At 40.0% G+C, this 27,435-nt stretch overlaps 1 protein-coding gene and 1 long non-coding RNA gene across 3 annotated transcripts in view; one reads left to right on the top strand and one right to left on the bottom strand.

Moving 5' to 3' along the window:
• LOC148394305 (glypican-6-like) overlaps nt 1-27,435 on the bottom strand; it is a 53,693-nt gene that overhangs the window by 6,803 nt on the left and 19,455 nt on the right. The window contains exons 4-7 of one of the 2 annotated variants that reach the window (XM_088383508.1): nt 25,038-25,203; nt 13,219-13,349; nt 12,207-12,350; nt 11,364-11,393 (exon numbers count right to left, since the gene is read on the bottom strand). In XM_088383508.1, coding sequence (XP_088239634.1) covers nt 11,364-11,393; nt 12,207-12,350; nt 13,219-13,349; nt 25,038-25,203 — 471 coding nt within the window. The remainder of the gene's footprint in view (nt 1-11,363; nt 11,394-12,206; nt 12,351-13,218; nt 13,350-25,037; nt 25,204-27,435) is intronic. The other variant, XM_088383509.1, reaches the window with a different exon arrangement.
• On the top strand, nt 4,602-5,306 carry LOC148394306 (uncharacterized). Its single transcript, XR_015859963.1, has 4 exons — nt 4,602-4,709; nt 4,789-4,832; nt 4,894-5,173; nt 5,247-5,306. It is a non-coding gene; the product is annotated as an uncharacterized LOC148394306 (long non-coding RNA).

The raw sequence follows: 27,435 nt of genomic DNA, 5'->3' as shown, positions 1-27,435 counted from the left end.
CCAGAGCTGCTATTTTATATGTAAGCTGATATGCAAATAAAGCAGGCGGGAAAAATTATTTTGGGTATAATACTCTCTTTGGTTATTTTGTGCCACTTTTCAGCGGTTCAAATCTAGTTCTCGGTTTCCAGCTCATTTGGTAAGTTATAAAAAGAAAATCTACTAGTAGAGGAAGAAAAGAAGTTAAGCCACTTTTTAGCTTCTCTTGGCAACTCAGTTGCGCTTGCAAACTCTAATCATGTTTTTTTTTTTGCAATGAATGACTTGTAAGATACATTACGCAAACACAATCATTTCTCCTTTATTTGTGTCGAGTGACACAAGCTTCAGGCCACTTCCTAATCGACTACGATTCCATTTCATGTCACAATCAGTGTAACTGATTAATTTGGAAATCAGCTAACCGCAACATGATTTGGAAATTGTCCAATGGTGCAAATATGAGTATGAATCCTTATTTGTCTATATGTTTGTAGACTCTTACATAAATCAGCTGGGATAGCATCCAGCTCATCCGTGACCCTAATTACGAGCCCTACAGCAAATGGATGGATGGATGGATGGATGGATGGATGGATGGATGGATGGATGGATGGATGGATGGATGGATGGATGGATGGATGGATGGATGGATGGATGGATGGATGGATGGATGGATGGATGGATGGATGGATGGATGGATGGATGGATGGATGGATGGATGGATGGATGGATGGATGGATGGAAGGAAGAAAGTCAGCCAGCATCACGGAACGGATTGTGTTGGGCTTTGGGGGTTCCACCAAGAAGAAATCTCAACTTGTACTGGATGAAATGGTTTGCGGCAATCACGACCTGAGTAGAAAGGGAATGGACTAAAATGATCCCTCGTGATGATGTTCTACTTGCTTTTTGGGGCCTTGCTCTCAATGGCCTCCCTCTCTAAAGCGACTTCAGCAGGTAAGTAGACCGCACAGAGACGCTGGCCAATCAATATCAGTCAACACCAACTCCCCAGTGTGACTTTACCAGCTTGAACACCATGAAAGCCGCCATTAAGAAATTGCGTTTTATAGGTGCCATCTTGACGCAAAGGCTTCTGCTCTATATCACAACAACACTTAGCTGCAAGCCTTAAACTTCCCTCTCATTTTTCATGCCATTTCTAATCTGCCACAGTGAAAGACTACAAACACAATTTAACACGGAGAACTCAACAAAGCTCTCGCCTGAGCAGGACATTCCTCCTTCTAATAGCTCCCGCTGACAGTGGTGACAATGACAGTCTTGTGGGACTGTTAGAGCTCCGCCTCCTGGGAATGGACACTTGACAAACTGAGGGTTAGTTTTTTTTTTTTTTTTTCTTATTTTACATTATTATTACATTATTTTACATACTAAGTGTAGACTGAATTTTTTTTCAAACCATCATAATGTCTGCATCTCAGCAAAACATCTAAAAGTAAATGACAGATTCAATTGATGCTTTTTTAACTAATGCATATTTATCACTTGTCACACAATGTGATTAAAAACTGCTGCCTCAAAGAAAGTGCGCACAGAATGAAATCAGCTGCCGCGCAGCCACCGACTTCGCTGTCAAACTCGCTCTCCATCCAATAATAATATTGAACGGTATTGTCACACCCTTGAGACATAACATTATTTTCAACTCTAAAGTGCGTTGCTGAAAATGAGTCACCGTGCCCTTAATTTAATGCGACGGCAAAGCTCTGTGTTGAAACACACAAAAAAGGGAAAAAAAAAAGTTGGTTCCAAAAATAGACGGCGGCTAACGCTACTAACATATCTTTGCTCTGTCTGGAATTTGATTGGGATTAGCACACTGCACGCTGGATTAGGAGAAAGCACTATAGTGACTGCTTGCTTAAAACGGGACACTATCATAGAAGTGGAAAATACACAACCAAGTCTATTTATTCTTATTAAAATGAGAAAATGTGTCAGAACCACTCTTATGTCAATAATTAGTCCTCACTTGAAAATCTGTTCGGGATCTTAAGCAGAGCTGCAGTGTTGTTAGACTCAGAGAGCAGACAAATACTTTGTCATCATAACCTCAGGAAGCATCCTCAAAATATGATCATAGTGCGATTGATCATGTTTTGGAAGGCACACTCAAGTGTTTTTTTCCTCTTTATGTTGTATTACATGCTGTCAGTGTAGGTCATATTCCAAATTGTGTTTTACATAGTACAGCCTGAAACTATTCGTTAAGTCCCGTGAATTGTGTTTTACATAGTACAGCCTCAAACTATTCGTTAAATCCCGTGACAGCGAGCCCATATGGCCGGAACAGTTCATCACTGTGAGAAAAATGTATCACGGTACCGTCCTGCGGGGAGGAAATAAAAATGACAGAATATTGATGAAACGGTGGTGAGTTCGCACTTGTGACTCGCCTGGGGCTATGACAGCGGAAGTTTGAACAAGAGGGATGATTAAAGGGAAGAGATGCTCCGCCGAGAACGGAGCCGTCATCAATGGGGCCACGTGGCGGGAGCTCCCCTGTGAAGAAGCCAGCCTGGAGTGTTCAAGGGCCAACGCGCCTCATTAGCACAATGACGAGTATGAATGAGCTACATGCCGGACAATGTAGGTGCAGAATATGGAGACAATAGCACGACCGACCTCGCAGTCGCCACGTGTACTACCTCACAATGGCTTGTGTTAACCACACGTTGTAACTGAACTGAGCGTTTATGAATGATAAAAGCCTAACCCTAGTTTGAAACCTTAACCCTAGTTTGAAACCCTGACTTTAGCTTTAATGATAATGACTATTTTTCAGCAATGAGCGATAATGCAATTGCTGAAAATGTCAACTTCTTTGGCCTATGAAAGAGTTCTGCTGGGGTTTCTGCAAATGGCAAATGCTGTTTTGCTCGGCTGTGCATTTTTGTTTGAGTCACACCTTCCTGTATGATCAGATTATCTTTTAGTCGGGTCAGTTTGAGCTACAAAGACGGATGTTGTTTGCTTATGCACTGGCGGAGCTAGCATTTTTTCCTTGGGGGGGTGGGGGGCAAAGGATATCTCAGGGACTTTTCAAAAAGCAGATGAAGATTTGCAAATGTATTGAACTGCTGTAGAATAGCGCTATCTGCTGGTGATGAGTACTTGATGTAACATTTTATTTGCTTCAAGTATCAGTGGCGGGTATCGGCATCCTCCACAAATTCTATTACCTCAAAATATGGTTGGTATCATTACTCGACCACATAATGTCCTTTTTTTTTTTATTGTTATGAATAAAAAATTTAAAATTGAGCAACCAAAGATTCAGCTGCAAATCTTTTCACTCAAAAACTGTGTATACCTGTCTGATGTGTGTGCATATTTGACATTCTTTAGTCTCTTCGTACTGACTGCATTTCATAGTTTGACTGAAATGAATAGTTATAAAAGCATTTTCAGTCCTTGCCCATGTGTCATCATAATGATTTTTGCCTTGCTGTGTCTCTATTCTTGACTAAATGTCACAGCGCATTTACAAAGAGCCGCAGGAATTGTATTTACTGACGCTCACCTCTCATGCATCTTTGAAAGTATAACACATTTCTAAAGTTCCATTAAATGCCAGGGCACTGTGTGGATTGCAGAACAATACAGCATGGATGAAGTGAAACTACCAGCGAGGTTGAGAAAAGCAGCGCACATTCTGAACTAGCCGCCAGACAAACACAAAGTACATTTTGTCAAACAACCATTCACAGTGACATTTACACCTCGAGAAAATTTAGTTTTTAATGAGCTGCACATAAAATGTTTTTAGAAGGTGCACAAAAGCCATCCAAACATTTTTACTAACATGCAAAGCCTGATTTGAGGTCAAACATGCTAACTTGAACTGTTCTAAGTTGAATATAAAGACAAATCAATAGAGTTATTGATTTGACAATAGGAGCTCATAATTGTTTAAAAATAGCGACCCAGAATGGGTGGAGGGACATATAGTGTATTTATCGGCCTCAGCTATATTATGTTGGGTATAATGCAAAATCAATAGTCTTTTATTTTATTTTTAAGACAATCATCAAGGGAAATTTACTGAAAATCTTTTGTTGTGAGCGGGTGATAAGGAACGAGCTGCGTATCATTTAAAAATTCTGGAGGGGTTCCAAATAATAATATCTAACAAACCCTTTTACTGGGAAAAGTTAGGGTATTAGGTTTGTGCATTTACAAAAAGAAAGATGTGTACAGCTCTTTTGGAATAGGAAGGACAAAGTTGAGTGACTTTTTTTACTGGAAGGCATTCTATCATCGAAATTATATTACATCATGAAATTCCTTGGGGGTAAATGCTGTGAAGCAATAAACTACGGTTTTATTATGTTGGGCTTCGGAACATTTTTGGCTCCGGGACACCTTACAAGGGAGATTTTTTTTTCCCAAGGACCACCTCTGCATGCATACCTCTGAATGGCATCAAAATTAAAAGCTTCACAATTGAGGCTAATTATTTTGAGGATACTTTGACCTCCGTTTGAGAACTTCTGGTTAGATTTACATGTGCTTTGAGTGTGGGGTCATTGATTATCGTCCTTAAGGTGCTAACTCGTGAACACCTGGGTGAAATGATCAAGAGCAGCAAGCTGATTGGTTAATTTGAGAGCACTTAAATAGAGGCAGAATTTGACCACAGCAGCAGAACACAAGTTCAGTAAAAAGAATCCAGCGACCATGGCTTACAACTTGTGTGTGATGTAATGTTACTTTTTGTTTTTTTTATGGTTTTTTTTTTTCCCCTCTGATGACATATTGTTCTGTATTTTCTGTCTCCAGGGTGCTTGTGCTCTGGCTGTTAGCGTTTGCACAGCACGCCAAGGGTAAGTGCCTGTGAATTTGTGTATCCACAAAACTATTGTTACTTTTATTTCCTCTCTGCAGGAGGTGGTTCATCACATGGAGACTTTGCTCCTCCAGTGTTGGATGGGAATTCCCTTGGAAGCCAAGTAAGCGATTGGGATCCACAGCAATACAGTCAACAACTTGAGTTAACGGACCCTGAGCAAAGCGGTTGCCCGAGTTGCGTTTGCCAGCCGTGCAACCCCCTCCCATGCCCTCGTCCTCACTGTGTGCCGATCTTTAGTCCTTGCCCTTGTCTTTCAAATTGTTGTCGGCGTGGGTGTAGTTGGAATTCTTGGTAGGCTCCGCTATAGCTGAACAAGTAAGTAATAAATTTAAGTTTGGTCAGTTTGCTGAAAGCTGCAAGCTAACTTCATAAACTTTTATGCTTTCAGGTTATCATCCACTGGTGTCCACTTCCATGGCAGGAACTGTAATAAATTTGTTTAACTGAATCTCTGTCCATTTATTTTTAATTCTGTTCATTGAAATTTTTTTGCACGAGATAAAGGTTCAGTTTTTTTTTTAAATGATAAAGGAATTCAAAGCATTTGACTGCTGCTTGATTCAGGGACCCTAATCTCAAATATTGCCAGACTTCATTGAGTAAACATTGACTAGGGCAGCTAGAGGTCAAAGGACACGTGCTGATTCCATTTTGCTCTCTATCTTGACTGCCTTGTTGGCTAGCATTCAAAATCAATGTGATTCTTATGTGAACCCCTATGGGCAGGTCAGGTCTTTTGTTATAGTGACCTGCTCAACTGGTATATGCACTGAATGTGCATTAGCTGGGAGGTGAAAGTAGAGACTTGGAAAAAACAGATGGGAGTTGCTGGATTGCCTCAAATACACTGAAATCTTTTTGCTTCAAACTGGTGTGTTTTGATTTGACTCGCTTGTAAATTCTAAACACAACTATGCTGACGTGCAATCTTACTTTTTCAAGAGCTTACTTTCATTGTAGCAATCAGCACAACATGGTAATGTTAAATTTCTAAATAATTTGCCTATGGTTGCTTAAAGATGGTGCTTTGTAGCCAAATTGGTACTCCAATTTTAGGTTGGCGTATGCTTTAGTCATACTGTACTAAAGCATATTACACCCTCGTAGTAAAAATGTCTTTCAACCTTCGTCCCACAACAAAAATGCTCAATGAAAATGTCCAAACGTAACAGACTCTGTCTGATCCTTCACGTGGTAAATAAAATACCAACTCACAGGTGGCTAGCCCAGAATAGGAAGCAATGACTTCCCCCATTTGGAAAGTCATTCTCATTTCTATGGAAGCGGAGGTAATGCCTTGAAATAAAACTTCCTAACAGAGGAAACTGCGAACATTAAATTAAACACCGCACTCGCCACATGTGCGCTCATAGACGAGTTATTTTACGCGGTCTATGAAGAAGCATGTTAGAATCTTTGGAATCTACGTAATTACACGGCTCGCTAGGTGCAACAACTTGGCGAGAACTGAGCTGTGGACAGTGGGCTCACTTCACTTCCATTAAACTGGATCCAGTACAAGAATTTCCCAGTGGCTTGACGCAGCATTATATTTCTGGGCTGCAGCTTATAATGTCAGGTTCAAGATGTTTGGGAAAGGAGTGGCTGGGTTCTTTTTCCTAGCCTGACTTCACAAACCACATTCGGATGTTTTATTCTGTGTTTCCCGCTGAGCACGGTGGGGAGAAAGAAAGCGAGAAGCGAGAGGAGTAGCAAATTTAACGCAACGTTAAACTATCTACATCAACACATGCTGCATTTGAGCTTTGAACAGGAGTGTTGCATGCAGGACAGAAAACTCAACGGCCAAATCATGACTATATACAGTAAGAACAAAAACGGAGCCCAAACAAGCACACATCATAAAAATCATTTGTTAGCTAGAAAGGCCATAGTAGCACAAAATAAAGGCAAACCATGCAGAAAACTGAGACGAAAGCTCAAGTGTTGCCGTGAGGAAGATAATGATTCAATGTGCCGCCACCTTATTGCATGGAGAGAGCTAAACAACAAAACTTCCGCCTTTGGACTCAAATCTAAAACATACTTTATTAATCCCTGAGGGAAATTAAAGGTGGCTGACTTTTGTTTTTGTGGTTCTGAAAGGATGCATGCTGTCTCTATGGTTAGGGTTAGGGTTAGAGTTAGGGTTATGGCTACCATGCCCAGACAGTCTGGCCTTTTTTTTGCATCGTGGTTCGTGAACAGGTTTTTCCAAACCCAAAAGCCCCAGTTCCAAAAGTATTGTGACTAATGGTGACAGAAGTGGGACAGTTTGCGGTCGGGTCAACAAAATGCTAAAGGTTTTGGTCAGTGTACATTTTTTTTAACGAAGCAGAACCAAGTTCAAATTTGATTTGAAAGTTCTATTCATCAGAGTTCTTCCTTAAGGCCATCGTGATGTGTTACTTTACATAACTTACTTTAACCTCCGAGATCACGCTACTAGCCTGATTTAGCTGAGCTAGTTTGTTTCTCAGGTCTGGCTTCCAAGTTCATAAGCGGCTAATTAAAAAAATATATATTTTCCTTCAAATCATTGTATCATTTAAGCAGGATGACAGATTTCTAGAAATCATAAGTCAATAAAAAATATTTTTTACACTTCTGTTTTTGGACTTTACCACCCTTTGGCTTGAATCTCCCTATTTTGTACAACACTACAGAACAGTACAAGTATATATTGAATATTTATTTTAACTAGAGGCCAGGTAAAAGTGCAATCTCAGGGGTTCGTGTGCGTGGTTGGATAATGCTGAGGGTAACACATGTTTTCTATTTTTCAACACAAAGCATCTGGTGAGGGTGGGTGGCGGTGGCATCAGGGGTTAGTAACTTCGTTTTAATGGGGCCTGGCAGAAAAACGCAGTGACAGCGAAGGAAGTTCGGTCGGAGATAAAGTTTTATCTATTTACTGGAAGCAAAACCATGCGGGTCTTGAGAAGAAAAAACGGAAAGATGCAGAAAAGGGACTCACTGTGTTTGTCTTGTTAATCTTCACATCTACCGAGTGAACCCACGTCATTTTTTTTTTTTTTTTCAAAACTGTCTGGCAGCATGTGCCTCCTTTGAATTGTCTGTTTTGAGTTTCAAATTGCGGTGGCGAGGTTGGACAAACCTTGTGGTGTGTGCCTAAATACACGGTGGATACCCGCTGTTGATTGTTTACCGACAATGTGAGCCTCATCTAGCGGTCCAAAAAATGTTTAACATGGCAAAGCATGGCATGGAGGCGAGTGCAGAAAGACAGCAGTAAATTATATCTTTACAAAAAAAAATGAGCTATAATTTGTCTGCAATGATAGCTTTTACAATTGGTGTGAGGTCACAATAATCAAGCACTGGACCATTCTCGTAAACACTTAAAAAAAAAAAAACTACAAAGGGAGAATAATGCCAATATGGATTATTATTATTATCATTACAAATATACTGGAACCTCCAAAATTGAGTCGGTATAAGACTTTGTGGGAATCTAAACAATGTTTTGTCTTCTTGGCTTTTTTGTAATGTCATTAGAAAGAAATTGGGTGATGATGAATAGAGCTGTAAATTTAGGACATTGTGCATGAAGCTGTCCCCACAAATGAAAAAGGTTTTATCATCTTTAAAGGCGCATGCTTTTATTTTGGTAAGTGTTTGGGAATTTGAACTTTGAGGTCAAGCAGTATCTCAAATTCGTGACACCTTCTTTGTGAAAGTTATTTGAATATATTGAGGGCAAATTATTTAAAGGCTAAAGTGGTAATAATTTATTTGATTAAAAAAAAAAGAATCTGAAGTCTATCGACTTTTTGTGTCACCCTTGTAGATCCGTCTAACGCCAGACAGTGTATTGAACAAAAGGACACAAAAGTCTTTTAAAACTTGTAACAATTGCTAAATTAAACACTTCTCTCCTTATCTACAATGTGGCTCTGAATTTAACAGTCTGTTGTGCCTTTATCGCAGCTTAGAAGTTTCATGATCACCATTGCTCGGAGGGGGGTGTGCTCTGACAGAATGTCAGGCAATTAAAGCATTGTGGCTCATTGAGCTGGAGGTGGACACCGCTGCTCCCCCTCCCCATCCCTTCACTAAAAGAAAAAAAAAAAACATATGGCTGTACATCCACACAAGACATTCTTATCAAAGGGCAAGTTAAACTCTTGTCAACATTTCACAAGGCGGAACAGCATCACCGTCCTGGGTAATTATGGAGCGTTGGTGCGTATAGGACGACAGCGTGAGGGAAAACAAAGATGAGCTTTACACATGGAATCCATTTCTACCTCTGATGCAAAGGAAGATGTACAAATTCTGCTACGCTAATGATTGCACAAAAAGCATCTGCTGCACTGTGTGACACGTAATTCTATTTGTAACCGAGAAAAAGCCACACAAAACAATAACAGGATGTCATATTGTCTTCAAAGAGCCTCAACTGGCACTGTAATTCAACTTCTTTTCCTTTTATGTCGCGCATGAAAAAAAGAATGTCCCGGTAAAACCTTTCAACCATAGCAGTTGCACACTGAATAAAATATGCGGTATTTTAATAGAAAAGAGATTCAATGGGAAAAGAAAGCTGCAGAGTACCTTTCAATTTTTGGTTACAGGTCATTGTACTTTCAGTCACTACATGGGACTAGTTCCTCTTAATGACAACTTTTATTTGTCAAATTCACCGGTTCATGAATACGATAGCTTCTCACTATGGCAATATTATTAGTTGTTTTTCACAGAGAATAAATATGTCCTTGTGAGTATTTTTATATTGATTGTCTTTGTGTGCTGCTGCACCATTTGTGTTCAAATGTCCATCCAACACCGCTACATAGATGCTAATTATATTTGCGAGATTGACACTAATTGTGAAGTGAGTTGTGTCACTTGCCACCAAAACTGACACCTACATAGGTCCTGGACAGGAAGTAGTTTTGGCAAAGTGGCAGCAATAGAAATATAAATGTGAAGTCGTCCACTCTGTGACTTTGGGGACAGTTTCAAGTATATCCTAACTTTGCATGAACGTCCTTGCTGTTATTGGCGGTAACGTTTCACTGTTTAATATTTAGCAGCTGGAGGTAAGCCACCGGAGTGAGTTCACAGCAGATGTGCATGGTATTTCAAATATGACCTCAAACACCTCCACCAACATTAAAAACAATTCTGGCATCATTAACGAACTTCAATATTTTTCACGATATGACTCACTACAAAGATGAAGGTCGTGTTTGATGGCGTGAACATAACTGTCGCCCCTGATATGATGCTACGATAACACTCTGGCTTTTAGGCCGATTTCATCACTGTGTTGATGTGTCACCTATAGTTTGGCAGCCTTGGCTGTGCTATTTTCTGCATGTTCAGCGGTGTACTTTGCGTATATGACACATTCCTTGTCTGTTCCTGGAATTTCTTGTCTGAATGCCGGCTGATTATTCATGAGCGGCCCCCGCCTGCCTGCCTGGCTGCCGGCCCGCATCGTTGTACCATTAGAGCAGATGCTGGCCGCAGCGCTTTGTCAGACCAGGTCACCTCCTGATTTGTTGTCCGTGCTATTACTAACATTGGACAAGGGATATTTCCAGAATAGATAGGTTAATTGAGAAAGGTGTGTGCTGAGGGATCGTCACCACCTGAGGACACGGCAGCATATGGTCGACACATCCGCGATGAGTTAATGACTTTGTTGTAATGGAATAAAGTTTAAAGGCTGACACTGAACTTTAAGTTCATATGAACTGCTGCCGCTAGTAATAAAAGCCAAATCCTTTTTCATAGGCGTTTGGAAATTATGTTTAATTAATGTTTGGTAGAGTTCTAAACAAAACTAGGAAAAGTAGGTTGTATGGGCGTAAGAATTTATTTCATCAGTCACAAAACAATGCCAATTGTATGGATTCATTGTGTTAGAAAGCCAAGGAGACAAAATTGCACCCATTTTGAATAACGGCTGTAGTCAGTAACAATATTTGGGCGACCATTGTGCATTAGGACCGTGTTTTTGCCGGTCTAAATTTAGTCCCGGGTAATTTATTGACCCTACGACTCAACTCAATTTTGTTCATACTCAGCCATCGTAGTTGCGTTACATAAACTTATGCATCAATCGGCTCAGTGAGCCAGTCGGTAATTATAGTTCAGGTCCTCCCGAGTAAAGTTTGTATGTTCTCCACATTCCAAAAACATGGATGTTAGTTTAATTGAAGACCAGTGATGTGTGGTGAGATTCATGACTGGTGTGGAACTACTCCTCTGGATTCGGATATAAAAAATATATAAGTATGTTGACTTGCTTCGAAAAATATTATCATTGAATTCAGTTCACCAATGATCCGAGTGAGCACACGTACTATGGAAAATGGATGGATAGAAGACACTGACTTCAAAAACGACTCATGACCAGTCAGCAAAAGATTAGTCTAATTAAAAAAACAGCAATGACTTGACCTTTCATTTACCCCGTAGCCTTTCAAATGCCCACCCACAAGCACAAAGGAAGAAAACTGTTGAAGCTTACGCTGTGTTGCATAGTATTCCAAATAATCCTCTGGTTTGCAGCAGAGAGAAAGAGGGGGGAGAAAAAGGAAAGTCTTAATTAATTGTGTAGGTGGACGAAGGAGTGAAATGAAAAGGAGGCATGGAACAAAGCATCAAAAATGTCCAAATAGACATATTGAAAATGCAATTAGTCTTGAATCAGGCAAATGAAAACATGGTATACGCATCATTAAACTGACAAAATGTAAAAGGCTTGGGTTTTTAATAGCATGGGTAAGTTTACTGGCGACTAAATCAGTCAATTTAAACCACTTTTATCGAGAAACGTTGTCAACCATTTGCCTCTTGATTACAAGGAGGGCATTGTGGCCACTAAAGTATTTACGGCATGATGAGAACGGCCCCTGAGCTACCTTTGGCTGTCAACGTTAGCCTTTTCCTCGGCTGCAGCGTTTTAGCCCTCAAGGTTGTTTGAGATGGTAAATGCACGTATCAACGTCCAATCCCGCAAACACGCAGCCCATCTGATATGAAATCAAGAGCTGGCTTTCCAGCAAACAATAGTCGTGGTCAGCCTTTGGAAACAAAAAAAAAAAACCTTTCAGCCTGGTCTGTTCTGTTTGCCAAGCACACAGACAGGCAGCAGAAGGGCACGTCGTGACACGCCTCACTCTTCAGGGGGGAGGAGGGAGGCAGTTGATAGGTTAACAAACGCCGGTCGATAGATGCGGGAAGACTCCGTGGAATGAATTGCCGTCGGCGGGAGTCCGACAAATCACTGGCTTTAATCAACGGTGTCAGGCGTGAGGGAAGATAAATGGTGTTTATGCCTCGAAAAGCAAGTAGCGCTCAATGCCCTTACCAGTCTGTCGAGGCTTGTGCCAGCTGCCGTGGTGGGACGCTCGTCTGGGTTGTAGGGCCTGAAGCGGGCGTTGAACACATCCGCAACACCACGGGCAGACCGTGTCATTCCTGCGGGTTTTGGCTGACCGCAACCTTGAAAAGCCTACAATTACAAAAAAAAAAACACGGGCACCCGACCGACGGTCAGGATGTGAAGTGACTTTTTGGGAAGGAGAGAATGAGAAGAAACAGGACTTTGTGATTGGTTGAACGCCACACGCTGCTGGTATATAACGGGCTGGATGCTGAGGTAACCACGGTGATGCTGGCGGTGATTCAGCTGGGCTGCGACCGACTTTATTTAAGTTTTATAGCCTTTGGGAAAACACCACATATACAGTACCGTGACTGTATGTGCCGGATGGGAAAGCCCTGCAGAAAGCCCTGCAGGGTGCTTGAATCCCAAGTGACATCAACATTACATGAGAATAGCAGGCTGCATTTTTCAAATTTGCTTTCTTTTGTGGCTGGTAGAAAATGCAATAAAACATATCAACTACTAATTTAGTCTGCAGCTCTTAGAGTAATTTAATCCCTAAATTGAAATATTTCTTAAGTGAGTTGAAGGATGATATCCAATTAAGACCACAAAGAACTGAATGATACAAATAGTAAGCAAAAAAAAAAAACTTTAATCAGCACTACTACTCCCCTTTGACATCTATATGTGTTTAACTAGTTTTAATTTAAACTCGTGAACATTTAACCACATTATGCCTTCCCTCCACAGGTTTTAATACATTTCCGCAAAAGGTCTAAATGGGACATTTTTATTTTTTTTCACAGTTTTTTACTTGTTTTCAGAAAAGTCTACCCTAAGATTACCTAACCAGACTCAGACATGTAATTTACATGCGACACCTAAACTTGGATTTAATTAGAATGTGAATTACACACCTATGACTCAGAGCAGCGGTGTGTGATTCACAGCTGCCATACCGGCGCGGCGTAGGCGACAAGGTGTACGATACCTTATAGGAGACCTGGGCGCTGTTGTCTTGCATATTCATGATGGCTTCTGAGATCTTGACATCAATGGGGTCCATGACGGATTCGATGTTGAAAGGTCCCTCCAGCCGCAGAGCCACTAGCAGCATAGCATCTGCCGCAAAATGAGTTAAAGTGAGCACTGACATAATGAAGAACGATATGATCCAAATGACATAATTATGATGTGTAATTATATAGTAACGTCACGTCTTGTCACTCTTCACACAGCAGTATAGTTAATCCTTTTGTGCTGTGCAAAAAGCAGTTACAACATACTATACATAAATAAATACAAGTCCATTTGTTACGAGACTCATGATAGATGAGCTGTGCATAAATTGCAATACTAATTAGAAAATGTAACATAATAGTGTGGGGAGTCATTTTGATGCAGCGCTGAAAGGCTTTTGTTACACTAATTAGTTAATGAATGCTTGATATAATGTGCCTCACTCACACACTCTGACTGCATGTTCCTGAAAAGGGAAAATTAAGTCTCATTTAACACTGGAGAATGATTAGCTGTGTATGTATTTTGGTTTTTCTCTGACTTTTGGTGTTTTTTTTCCTTGAGACAATTATTTTAAAAGATGGTTGGATTTCGCCAACATATTATCTAACACCTCACATTATCTACAATACAATTCATTTTTTACACACAAAATTACACTTGGATTGAATCCACAATGAATGTGAAAAAATTGCCTGATTTTCTGAATTAATAAGGCTGATGGGCTCACACTGTGTATTTCAGTCTTTTTCATTATCACACATTATCTTGTGAGTTCCTGTCGTCTGACCAAATTAAAAGGCATGAATGGCTTTCAGGGCAAATTTAATTTTTATGTTGATTGACCCCGTCACGTCAAGCAGATTTGGTTTGGCGCCATGCGATGAAACTCGCTGATGAGTCATTGATTTAATGGAAACGCTAAGCACCTATTCTTACCGACTGCGGGCGCGACGGGAAGGTCATCGCCTCATTAATGTCACTGTGTGGACAAGGGCCAGAGTCTCATTGAATTCAAGACACTTGCGGCATTGTCTGTGCGGATAACTTTTGTTTTAATTGCCATCAATTACACCCTTTTAACCCTTTTGGAACCAGCACATTCATTTGAAATTATGTAAAGTACTCAAATGACATTCACAATCAAAACATCGTTGTCCCTTGCACACTTGCACAAATAAGCCAAGCTAAAAATGGGGATAATTGAATGCGCTCCAATTCCCACGGGGTGTGTATGTTAATGCAGAACTGGCTTTTAAATGGCAGTTCTGAGATGAACAACTAAATCATAATGGAGAAATTCCCAGATTTCTCCCACTTCAAATGGCTAAGTAGCACAATACAACTGCTTTTCCCAAGAGCTGTCTTCTCTTTGGATTTTTTTTTTTGTGTCTTAGTTTTCCTATTCTTATTAGGCATTAATTCTTACGTTACCCCCCCAAAGTATGCAATAATAAGTAAACAACAGTTCGGACTAAATCAAGTTGTATTGTGAGACGGTTTCACAAATTTTAGGAGATGATATCAAAACTGAAGCAATTTGAGTCCAAGTGAAGCCCAACACGAACACCAAAAATTTGAGGAGAGCTTTCCACATTAAACCCAACAGTTTAATGGGATGAGACACAAAACTTGAGACTTGAAAGAGATGAGACCTGATGAGATTCTCTTCTGCCAGTCATTTTATTACGGGGCTTGAGGTCACCAATGGCTGAGACCCATTATCTCAGCTTGGGTTCCATTTACTCATTTCCTCCCAAATGATGTGTATGCCTCTTAAAAAAAATGTTTGTTGACACTACGGATAGGAAATAGGCCATGATGCACCTGTGAGGTGTTAACATGCCGAGCGCATCAGTGCCAAATGGCCGTGTGAAGTAGCACTTCACTGGTTGGCTCCACCGAGGCTCCAAGTGTAAATGACACTTTCATCTGGAAAGCAAAAATTTGAACTCGCCTTCGAGCAGCGATGATAATCAGTCATCTTGGCGCGTTTCCTGACTCTGAACGCCCTGCATTGCTTTGTTTTTAACGGCGCTTGACGTGTCATTCAGCATTCAGTTTAATCTGTTTACCGTGTAAATATATGCTCGGCTTGTTGTGCTCGCCTGCTTGCTGCACGGAAAAATTAGAAACATCTAGCAGGAATACATGAGCTGTCAAATGCATGCAACGACAATTTAGGTCAAAGGAGCCGACAAGGGGAAGAAAGTCATTTTCATAGTAAACGGAGTTGCCTCTAGCATCGGAGATAATGGCAGTCATTCCCAATGACACTTATCAGACCGTCTCCTCAAAGTAAGAGCATGTGTCGAGACCATTGGTCCGCAACTTATGGCATGTGACAAATGACGCACCCTTCGTTACTTTTGCTAAGTCTGACAAGCTTTCAACGCGAGTTGCCACTTCCTGCACTTCCTGCACTTCCATGGTGAAATATCATCCAATTTATGGAGAAAGAACATTTTAGACAGAAGGCTAAAGATGGAGGATAAACATAACATTTCCATAAAGCTAGCTACTACGATCATTCAAAAGCAAATAGTAGGAGCATTAGGCTAGTCATGGGTACTAACTTAACTATATGTGACAAAAAAAACAACAACAAAACAAAATCAAATTACACTTTTGGTCCTCAAGATAAAACATGGCAGCTTACGTTTGAAGCCAGCATACATTATTTAACATTTCATAGAGAGCTAACAAGCGTACTATTATTTTACAATTAATACAGATACATTGCTTATCTGGAAGCAATAAAGTTGTTCCTATTGATTATTTAGGGATTATTTTGACAAAATAACCTAACATCCTTATCAATACTGATTTAGACTTTCCTCACGTATTAACACATAACGTGTCACATATACAGATACCCAGAGCATTTTAAAAGGGCAATGCTATTTCCCAAAAAAACATTCTAAAATGTCATCATTGAATTCAGGACAGTGTCAGAGCTGTGTTCTGTGGATCGTTGTGATTGCCCAGTCTGCATTGGGACCATAATAGTTGGCACTTCCAGCCAAATGTTCCTTGCATCAATGCAGAGATAGGCGAGCATCCAGCTGTGGGAAATCTTTTTATCATACAGACACAGCCTTAGAGATAGACAGGTCCTATTCTGAGCCCCAGGCTTTTATAGACAACATCAGAAGCCGTACCTCATGTAGAGCACAAGCACCATGCCGAAGCGGCACAATAGACCTTCGGTTTTACCAATATGCACATCACCTATTTGAACATCACTGCAGACACTTTTAGTCTGTGCTCTTTATCAATATTGATGTGCACTTAAATAGGAGAGATAAAAGACATCGACGAGTCAAGAAAAGCCTCTTTATGAAAGTATATTTTCATCGGGATGGAAAAAATAGCTGTGGCATCATTTTAGTTTGTGCACCTCATCTGTGGATCAGTCACCCAACTAATGGGGCTAAAAATGGGAGGAAAAAAACAAACTCAGACTCCCTTTTCCCCTCTGAAAAGTAATTTCCTATCTGTCTAATGAGTCAGTATTATACGTGTTTCACTGCTTTCTACGGTCAAACACAATTTGTTTTCCCAGAGGAAATATTCCATTCTTGAGTTGAACTTTCGCTATCATACAACCATTAAGTATTTTTGCTTTGGAAACCTGTCATATAAAATGAGTAAATAAAAAAATAGTTAACCACTGCTGTGGTTAAGATTGTCATCTTGTCCATGCTTGTTATATTGTTTTAATGCATTTTGGGGGGGCGATGTGATTACAAGAGAGTAAAGTTGCCAGTCTGGGACCTGGAAACTAGGATGGGAGGTGTCTTGACTCCTGAGGCTTTGACCATGCATTTTCAATAAACCTCCCAATACAAACAACCATGGTTATTTCAACATGATGCACAGATAAGAGACAATGGCACTCAAGAGACAACAGGAAGCAGAGCTGGAGGTGGCGGAAATGAACATGTGGAGGGTTGCTAGGTTGGATTGGATTAGAAAGGAGCTCATTGCGTTAGAGGGGCAGTCAAGGTTTGATGTTTTGGCGGACAAACTTGGAGGGAGCAGGTTTAGTTGGTTTGGGTATATCCAGAGAAGAGATGGTACCGTAATTTCCGCACTATAAGGCGCACCGGATTATAAGGCCCACCTTCAATGAATGGCCCATTTTAAAATTTTGTCGATATATAAGGCACATTGGATTATAAAGCGCATAGAATAAATAATCAACGTTGCTCAAACGTTAATGCAATCACAATATAGTAACCCTCAAAATAGTGAAAACAATAACAATATATCAATAACTCAACGTTGCTCAAACGTTAATATCATGCAACACACAAAATAAACACGTAAAGCTTACTTTAATAAGTTAGTCCTCATCCACGAATCCATATTGGTCCATATACATATGAGGCGCACCGGATTATAAGGCGCACTGTAGGTTTTTGAGAAAATTGGAGGTTTTAAGTGCACCTTATAGTGCGGAAAATACGGTAAGTGTGTTGGCAAAATAGTGATGAGGATGGAGGTGACAAGCAAGGGAGCGAGAGGAAGAGGTGTAGTGGGGAAAGACATGAGAGCACTTTGCATTCTATCAGCACAGGTAGCAGAAAAGAAAATTAAGAAAGAAAGACAGAAAGCAACAAAGAAAGAAAACAATTACCACCCGTCACCCATTCAAAATTGCGATTGAATTATAAATGTTATAACCTCAAGGGTCATCGTGGTTCCAGTGTTTTGCATTGGTATTATAAAAGGGCAAATCGAGCTCAGTCCTTCTCAAATAGTGCAGAGTTTATAGACAAAAGATATTTATAGACACTGAAGAGACTTTCAGGGTTTTCGAATATTTTCTTCTTCCATAACACAAAATAATTGCGAAGCACCGAGTCTACCAAACAGTTGTTTCACATCACGACCACATCATGCATTAACCTTATTTCTCTACATCACATAATACATTATACATTATCATTAATTCTATACATCAGGTACATCTGGTTTTCTACTGCACCTCACGCCACTCCTCAGAATTTTACCGGAACCTTGAGAAACATTACGTCCACAAAGGCCATTGCGCTCCACTTTGGGATTAAATGGAGTTGAAACAAACTAGCCGGCGCTGAGGCAGGCAAGCAAGCTGCGGGCAAATTGCCTTCATCTACTTTGAATTACAGTTACGGCCAGCACAGCAGCGACGAAGATCACCCACTCTGCAGCAAATGAAACACATACTGTGGAACTGATGAAACACTTCACTATCAAGCAGTAAAGGTTTGGTTGGCAACACAATATAGCCTGATAATATAGAACATCAATATAAAATGTAATAAATTATCCATTATAGAACATATGACAGTCTAACACTTGCAAATGAAAATAATTCAGAGACAATGCAGGAAATAGAAATAATTCGCTTCAGTGTCGCATCATGTTTTATAATAAGATTTTATTTATAGAAGAGGAGTGCCTACGAGTGTCAGAAGAAGTTAACTTTTTTTCACACAAGCACTGTAAAACATGTAACGAGCTGATAAACCTGCTAACCTTTCCAGTTGACCTCTCTTAGGCTTCCTTTTTCCCACTAGTCATATTGTTTGTCTTAACAAAAGCTACAAAAAGACAAAGCCAAACACTCTGAGTTCATCAAGTCCTGAAATGAGATTAGTCAGTCACTAGTCATTAGTGAGGGGCGTTCATTTGTAAAACCTGAAGTTATTCTGATTATTAGAGCCACAATTTGACAGAAAATGTTTGGTAAATTTTGTATCTGCAGATTTAGGATTCAGGTTTAGCCCGGAATAACAGAAATTTTGCAGTTTCCCTACATGTGGCTTTTGTTTTTGGCTAAATTAGCTTATCGTAGCTTCCCGCAGGTGTCATTCCGTTGCAGGTAAGGTAAGCAGAGCTGCACTGTGTTTTGTTGAATGCACATATTTGTCTCTGTTATGGTTGATTAATGTGACTTCTTCCAGGCAGCGTGGATTCAGTTCCCATTTTTGCCAGTCCACTGATTAACTGACAACGACTTAGAGTTGGAAGTGAAACTAAATGATCACCGATCAATTAATCAATCCAACGCCCGCCTCGTATTATGTATTACACTCATAAAATACAGACCATGAACATACTGTTCTTATCTAAGTTATGTGGTTTTACATATTCCATTCCAAAGAGACATTTAACTCAAGAGGCGCTTTCAGCACCTTTGTTGAAATTCAGCACGACGTTTAAGACTTCAGACTCGAAGGACACGCTGCGCTTGAACAAAGAGTGCGGCTTGATAAGTGCTTGTCTCTCACTTGTGCTGTATGACCTCTTTCAAGCTCTTCAATTCAATTTCGGATGGTGACATTGAGATACATGTATGAATAATGTTTCTTCCATTCAGCTCCAAGTACTGTTAGGTTAGTTAGTTTCTTTTTGTTCCTCTTGAGTTTAGAATCTGCGACTTGCACATACATTATTTGGTATTCATGGAAAGGTGCTTTTATTGTATGAAAGATTCAAAGAAATACTTTTGAATGCCGGCTTTCAGTCCAATTATTTCAACTGGGGCCACGTTTTCTACACATGCTGTAGCATCGGAATCGTATCGCACAAGAGTAAAAACAAAAAAAAGAAGTAACTAAGAAAAAAAAAGAATGACTGAGACAAAATAGTCACGTTGAAATACAGTCAAATATTTTTTTATGATACATACACATGCATCAAATATAGTTACTATAGAATAGATACTATGATTGCACAATGTTAGACCATAAATATATTTCGAATATCAGTATTCTTGATGTATTGCCATCACTTGGAATGATCAATAAAAACGGTTTTCATTATTTTCCGCTCAAACATTGTCAAACAATAGACGACTTTATATCGGCCTTTTTTTCCAATTCCGTCATTTTTCTACTGCACTTTTCCTCACACCGAGGATGAGTTGGAGTCAATTCCAGTTGAGTTTGGGCAGAAGCCGTTGCTAATCAATTGTAAGGCACTTTGAAATTGTGAACTCTGGCAGCGAGGGCGAGAAATTAAGTAACACGGTGAAGTCCCCTAAGAAAAACTTTTGAGAGGAGAACATTGCAGCAGAAGCCCCGAAAGCAAACCTGATCGGCCAAGAATCAAAATGAATCAGGAGTCGAACCTGCACCCCGAAACTCAACCGCATAACAGTAGGTATTTTGATATTAAATATTCTGCACATCTGATTTGCATGCCTGGTTTGCAGTTTTATATTTTTAATTTGTGATGTGTATGATCGTAGTTACCGACAAAACATACCAACGATTCCCACCCATATCAATCTTCAAAACCATGAAGTTTAAAATGAATCCTGCTAACACAGGTTCATGTACAATAAAAGCTGCAAATGTAATGAATAGTGTTGCAAAACTACAATACTTGACATAATGGCAATGAAAAAGCTCCAGTGTGCTCCTGTCATTCTTTCTTTATCAGCAAAAAGTGGGAGTCGGCTAAATCCATTTGAAATATTAATAACACACAATTACATTTCCACCTCCGCTCGTTCGCTAGAGCTGATAATTGGATCCTATTCAAGTCTGCTGGGAAGGAGGGTCACCGAGCCAGGCTGGATCTGGAAGGCCGAGACCAGTAACACCGTTTAACCCTTGCCTTGCGGTGTACTCAAAAGTCTGAGAGCCCGAGCAGCCTTGAAAATGTTTTATCGCTGGTGAAATCGGCTTTATTGTGCATGCCAAACAGGGAATTTGACTGGTTGATCTCAGCCTCTGTACAACACTTAAGTGACTGACAACATTCCGGTAACTAACATTTATTTTCATTTTAATTAATTTATTTTTGATTTTGTCAATTTTGCACCGTTAGGTAAAACACCCAAAAAATGCACTATAGGGATTCTAAATTTTACCCCTATACATTCATTTCAAAATTGAAGCATTGCTGTGTATTAAATTCATACTTTATTCTAATAATGCATGCATATAGAGTAATTCAAAATATCCTGTGTCACTCAGGTACAGACTAAAGAAAAACAGCTGCAGCTTCAGACTGCTCGAATTAACATAATTGAATTGTAATGCTGCTCTCATTAAATGTTCATCTTTTGCAAAGCACACATCCAATAGTGGCAGATGTTATTACGGTTATGGGGAGGGGTAAAAAAAAGGGTTCCACCAGAAATTCATCACGTTGTCTAATACGCAGCTGTTATCATAATTAACGCACAGAGCAATTGTTGTCTTGCAAGAGCAGGAGAGGTCGGCGAGGATGCTTTGCCGTCCGGCGGGAAAAAATGGATTAACGAGAGGCTACGCAGTAGAACCTATTTAATCTTTTGTATGATTCACTGGGATATGATTTATTCATCGCAATGAGGGCACAAACACATGGATTAAATGACTTTTGAGAAAAATGTGCAAAAATATAACCTAGCAAGGAAAATATGCATGCATGCATCATGTTCTTTAGGGTTATGGATTTAGGGTTAGCGAGATAGCGGATAAAATCATTCTCTAATGTAAATGTCTAAATTAAAACAAGTAATACCTGCCAGTACAATAGTTCATAATGTGAAATATTGTTATTATTTAAAACATTCCCTGCACGCATAATAAAGGTTTGATGATGGAAACAATTTGACCCTGGAACTGATGAATTCTATTTCCATATTTCCCCTTTGGCCAACCAGCATTCTGGCACAAACTCTTCCTCCATCATAAGGGTCCCAATAAATATGCATTTACATGTGATGGAACCTTGGAGTGTCCAGTCGGCGCATTTATTAAATGAAATATTTAATCGGTTTGTCTAATTATTCTCTTGCTTGAGGGTAAGAAAAACAAGCTTGTGTATGAGGACTGTGATTTCATATTGTTGTGAAAAAAAGAAAATCTCTTCATGAATAATCGTGGGACTGATGAGACCTAATGCAGTGGGAGGAAATGATTAAGAAACTTATTTGTATTATGAATACGCTTGCAACTTATATATATATGTATATATATATGTATATATATATATATATACATATATATATATATGTATATATATAACAAGTACAGAGAGAAGCAATTCATCTGTTAGAGCTTAGAGATGGTGTCAACAATGTACACAAACAACACAACACACACACACGATGGATAAGAGGCGAGGTCTCGTTAATGTCAAGTGCTGTATTTTATTTGAAGTGAGAGATTGTTGTCTGGTGGGAAAAAATGTATCTATCAGTGGGTGCAGCTTCAGAGTTTAAAGGCTTTCGCACCCTTTGCTTGGATTATTTTTCACCTCCTCCAATAGCTTGTCTTCTGTGCTCAGTGGAGCAGACATATGACATTGGTGTGAACGGCGCACCATCAAGATGAATTTCTTAGGTTATCCGACACTGTGTAGCGGCCCAAAGCCGAGAGCAAATAAAGTCAACTTTGCATACTTCGACTGAATTTATACTAATTCCACGCCTATTACTGTCTGTCCATGTTCAGAAGCGCTTTTACAGTGAGACCGTATGCTAATTGGAAAATCTTTCCGATCAAAGCTAGTTTGAAATGTCACAGGCAAAACTCATAAAAGCGCCGTTTCATTGACCACAATAACGCCTGATGAAGACAGACTAAGGGCTGCTCCTGCATTAATGAGGCCCAATGCGAAAGTGGATATAACCCAGCGTAGATGTTCCTCGTTGCCAAGGCTCAATATCTGACATCAACAAATACATCAAATTGACATGTTTGTGCTTGTTTGTCTGTCTGTTTGTTAGTTCAACATCTGAGTGACTAGTTGACCAACCCGCTCAGTCACGACTAATTGGGACGATGCAATAGGCTCCAAAATGGTCGGAAGTTTCTTTGTCACTAACAAGACAATATGACGGCAAACTGTGCGTCTATGCATTTAGGGTTGGTCCAGGCTATTGCAACTTTTAGAATGGTAATTACCAAGCCAAGGCCATGTTTACCCTCTATTGATATTCTCTCCATTCTTCCGCATAAACCTTGTTTTATGCTAATCGTATCTAAAAACCTTCACCATTTAACATTTAAAGAAGATAGATGTGATCAAATGTGAGCAAAAAATTTATTTCCCACCCAGTGCAGAGCCAGGCTGAAAGACTTGCAAACACATGATTTAAAGGTAAGAACAAAAAAAGGAGTAAAAAGTCATCTAGCCGTGGAAGCGCACAACGGTGAATGATAGTCTGATAAAACATGCACACTTTGATGCTTTGTCCTCCTCTAAAACGACCTAAAGCAACCCCAGAGAGCAAGCAGACGAGGTATGACTTCAAGGAAACAGCTTCGACTCGGATTTAAGTGTTTTCTTTGCCACGGGCTGTCAGCAGTCACCCTTTTTTTTTTTTAAGTGTGCCACCTTAACATGACTTGCTAACTACTGGAGTCATGCACGGCAGCGAGGCCTTTCATGGAATATGAAATTAATGGAAAAAATGTTACATTGATGTTTGCGCTCTTTGTCTCAGCAGCTGAACACGTTCCTGGCGTTAAAGTTGACGTGCTGCGCCCCCGCCCCGTTACAAATCCCCATTAGGCTCGACGGGAGAGAAGAATCCAGTGAGGAAAATCGTTTGCAATGAGGGAACGTGGGTAGGAAAGGGTGGGGGGATAAGATTTTCTCACTCGAGGCAAAGCCTGTGTTGTCAAAACAAAAAGCAAAGCTCTCCTCCAAGTCAAGTTCAGTCTATGCAAAGTGTCAAATTGACGAGATGAGCATCGCGGTATGGACCATCTGTTTTCATCCATATTGACTTACTGTCACAAACCTCACCAGTGAGAACCATCATGATCATACCAACTATTTGAGCCTACATGGGCATATGTAACATTAATATTTTTCATGCGAGTTCAACCTATCATCTGATTAGTTTTTACAGTTTTGTTTTTCTACGTTATGGCCACATTTTGAGTTACTGATTGTTTATGTATTTAATTTGTTAGAGAGGTATGGCAAAACACTAATGGGTTGTTTTCACGATGGCTATTTACAATTGTTTGACATGTTGATGAAACGATTAGTGTCCAAAAAGTATTTATATTCAATGTTCTAAGCGTATGAAGATACCAGGATTTTAGTTTTTGTGTTTTTCTTAAAATCGTCTGAATATATGACAGACATGAATTATTGTCAAAATGTAAAAATAAGAAGATTAATGAAAAGTTAAATCAAAATTAGTATTCTGCCTCAAAAATAATTTTTTTGAACGTGTATTCTGCAGCAGACATCAGCTTTTGTCCAACATTGGTAAAATTTCATGTGAAATTAACAGAATTTCCATCCCCAAAAATAAAAACTGAAATTGCGCAAAAATGTGAAATATTATGGGATTATTTATGAAAGTTTTCTTTTAATTATCATCATGTCCCAACCCCAAATTTTTCAAATTCATACTCAAATTATTCTTTTTTTCAATGAATAATGATATTATCATGATACAGAAAAAATTACATGTTGGGAGGAAAACGTCATGTAAATATGTATGTCATATGTAAACAAGCTGCCAAAATATTACAATGAATGTAGAGTTGAACCCAAATGCTTTCAGCTTCCAGGTGTATGTCATGTACAACGCGGCTGTCAATTCATACAGTAGTTGACACTTCACAATAGCTATCAGTGTCAAAGGTCATATTGCTTCATTTGTTTTTCCTGGGCCTTATTTCAATCAGTGCTTCCCGCACTCCAACAATTACCTGCAAAGCTTTCTCCTTTGGCCTCAATATCCAATTCTATCACACGCAGTATTAGTCAGATGCACTCAGCAGCACAAGAGAAGAATCAACTTGAATAGAGCTGTGAGAAATGAAGCACACTAACCAATGTAATGGTTCCACTCGGGGTCCAGGTCGGCTTGATTGGCCAGGCAGCCTTTGATGACATTGAGGCAGTAGTTCTTGCAGGGTTTAATGGCTGGCATGCCTTGACAAAAGGGGCAGTACGACATCTTGGTCAGCGCTCGCATGCATGCCGGAGTGCTGCTTACCTGTAAGAGCACACAAAGAGAGGAGATGTGAGCGCCTTTGAAGAGAACGTACAGGACTATTGCTGCAATAATAGAAGTCGCACTCTCGTTCATTCCACAAAATGGAATCTTCTATGTATGTAATGCGTTTTTTTTCCCCCTCTTTCCAGCCACTCTTCAGATTCTCCTCCATAATTTCATGTTCACGTTGTGTTGAACTGTTAACGTGTTGTACACAAATACACAAGGCATTATAAAGTCATCACTTTTTTTTTTATGCTCATTTTTTCGGGTGATAAATTGTAAACATGTACTTATCATTGCGTCATTTGTCAAATGTTGATATAGATGTTTGCGGTCCAGGTATTTTAAAGAATAAAAAAATAATAACCCTACTTTGTTATTAACAAATGGCCCTTTTTGGGAATCCTCCTGCACAATACTGGCCCGATGAACCCTTAACACCCTTGGGAGTATCCTATTGAAGGTTCAGTTGTCGCTCTGGCTTTGCTCAATAAATCTATGGGCTTTCCGTGTGCGCACATGCTAACCGTCACGGCAGAATGATGGCGTGTGGCCAAGACTTGGCAGAAGCTTTGTGCATTCTATCATCGCATCTCGGCCGTGTGCGTTTTCCCAGCTTGTCCCTGCCTCTGCTGCCTCTTTCCAGACGAGTGGAGATAGCGGCGCCACGGTGCTAGATATGAGAATGCTTCTCCACCTAGGAGTTAAATGTGTGACACCCGTGGGCTCGCTTCTTCACAATAAACGAGAAGATGAGCTCCCCCCTCTCTCCTCCCAGCTTGTCATATATCTCAGGGATGAATTGGACACAGCCGGCATGCACTCACCTCCGGCTGTTTCCCGCATACACATACATCCATCTCTTAGGGCGTCAACATGCCAGGGAACAGCAGCAGCGGCGGTAAAATGACCAGGCCGCTCATAAAGAGGAAGGGACGAAGGGGGACATTTGCCAAGGCGGCCTCTCGGTCTGCTCCGTGCCTCTCCATCCTGTGACTCAGTCACTGTGAGTGATTGCTATTGAGTGATTCGTGTGTTGCACCTCGACTCACCGCTACATTAGTGCTCCATTAGGTCACACAGGTCAAGCATGCAGCGGCACTGACAAAGGCAATGTGCATGTGCAAAGAGGCCACTGAGCAAGAGACGGAACTAAAGGACGGTCCGACTTCTTAAGTAAAATGTCACAAGGTTCAGCGAGCATCACAGGATATTTTGGGCTTCATTTGAATTTGGTGACATTTTATAGAACTAAAATATTGCCATCCATCGTATACAGATCAGTGTGTGGTTCCACAGGGCTCCATCCTTGGTCCTTATTCGTTTCTGATATTTCTATTTTTAATTGTATGGATCTGTTCGTGGATGTTAAAAGTGTCAATCAATCAACAAATCATTTGGCAAAATGGGAAAAGAGACATCTGTTTACACATTCTAAAGATCCTAGCGCTGATTAATCATAACTCATTAAAATTCTAACCAGAAAGGCAATTACAATCTATGTGTCTGTCTGATTGCTAGTTTCAACTGAGAAGATGTGCTTTTTCGTTTACAAAGCGCTCAGTGTTCAGACTCCAAAGCATGTTTTACTTCCATGATCACGTCTGTTGCCCAAAGGGCAATTCTCTATGTGCTTTGAGAAAGTCTGCTGAAAGGACAGTCAGTCATAAATTATAAAACAGTTTGCCTGCTCTTCTTAGATGTTAGACTGTGTTGTTTTCACAACAAAACTTGTACGTTTTAAAAAAAAAGCCTTTTGTATGTATTCCGTCAGTTGTAGCTCATAAATACACCTATTGCTTTAAAATCTTATAAGTCTCAAATAAGGTCAAACATGGAAAGCGGCATTATAAAATTTTACACCGCCGCTGTTTGTGTTGAAGGATGTGCAAAGAAAGCAAAAACGCAAAGCAAAAAATTCGTGTTTTGACTTGGTAAAGTCGTGATCTCTCCTTTTGGGTTTGGTTGGAAGGTGTCTGCTCACACTTTTAGTTAGACCTTAGAACAGGTCCTCTGAGATTGCTCGAGAGATAACATCACCACAAGTGCTGGTTGGAGGAAAATGAATACACGGGAGTCATGTTTGCGCATTTGGAAGGTGACACTTGTTGTAAATTAATCCAAGATTTAGCTCAGTGCCTTTTGCTTTAATCTCGCCCCTGTATATGATCAAAAGTGCAAACACTCCTGGGGCGGTACGGTATAGAAGCAGGAGAGGCATTAAATCAG

This window comes from Syngnathus floridae, chromosome 8 (genome assembly GCF_059516105.1).
Source record: "Syngnathus floridae isolate MCC-2025c chromosome 8, RoL_Sflo_1.0, whole genome shotgun sequence".
In the NCBI taxonomy this organism is placed as follows: domain Eukaryota; kingdom Metazoa; phylum Chordata; class Actinopteri; order Syngnathiformes; family Syngnathidae; genus Syngnathus; species Syngnathus floridae.
This window is presented reverse-complemented; position numbering and strand designations above follow the sequence as displayed.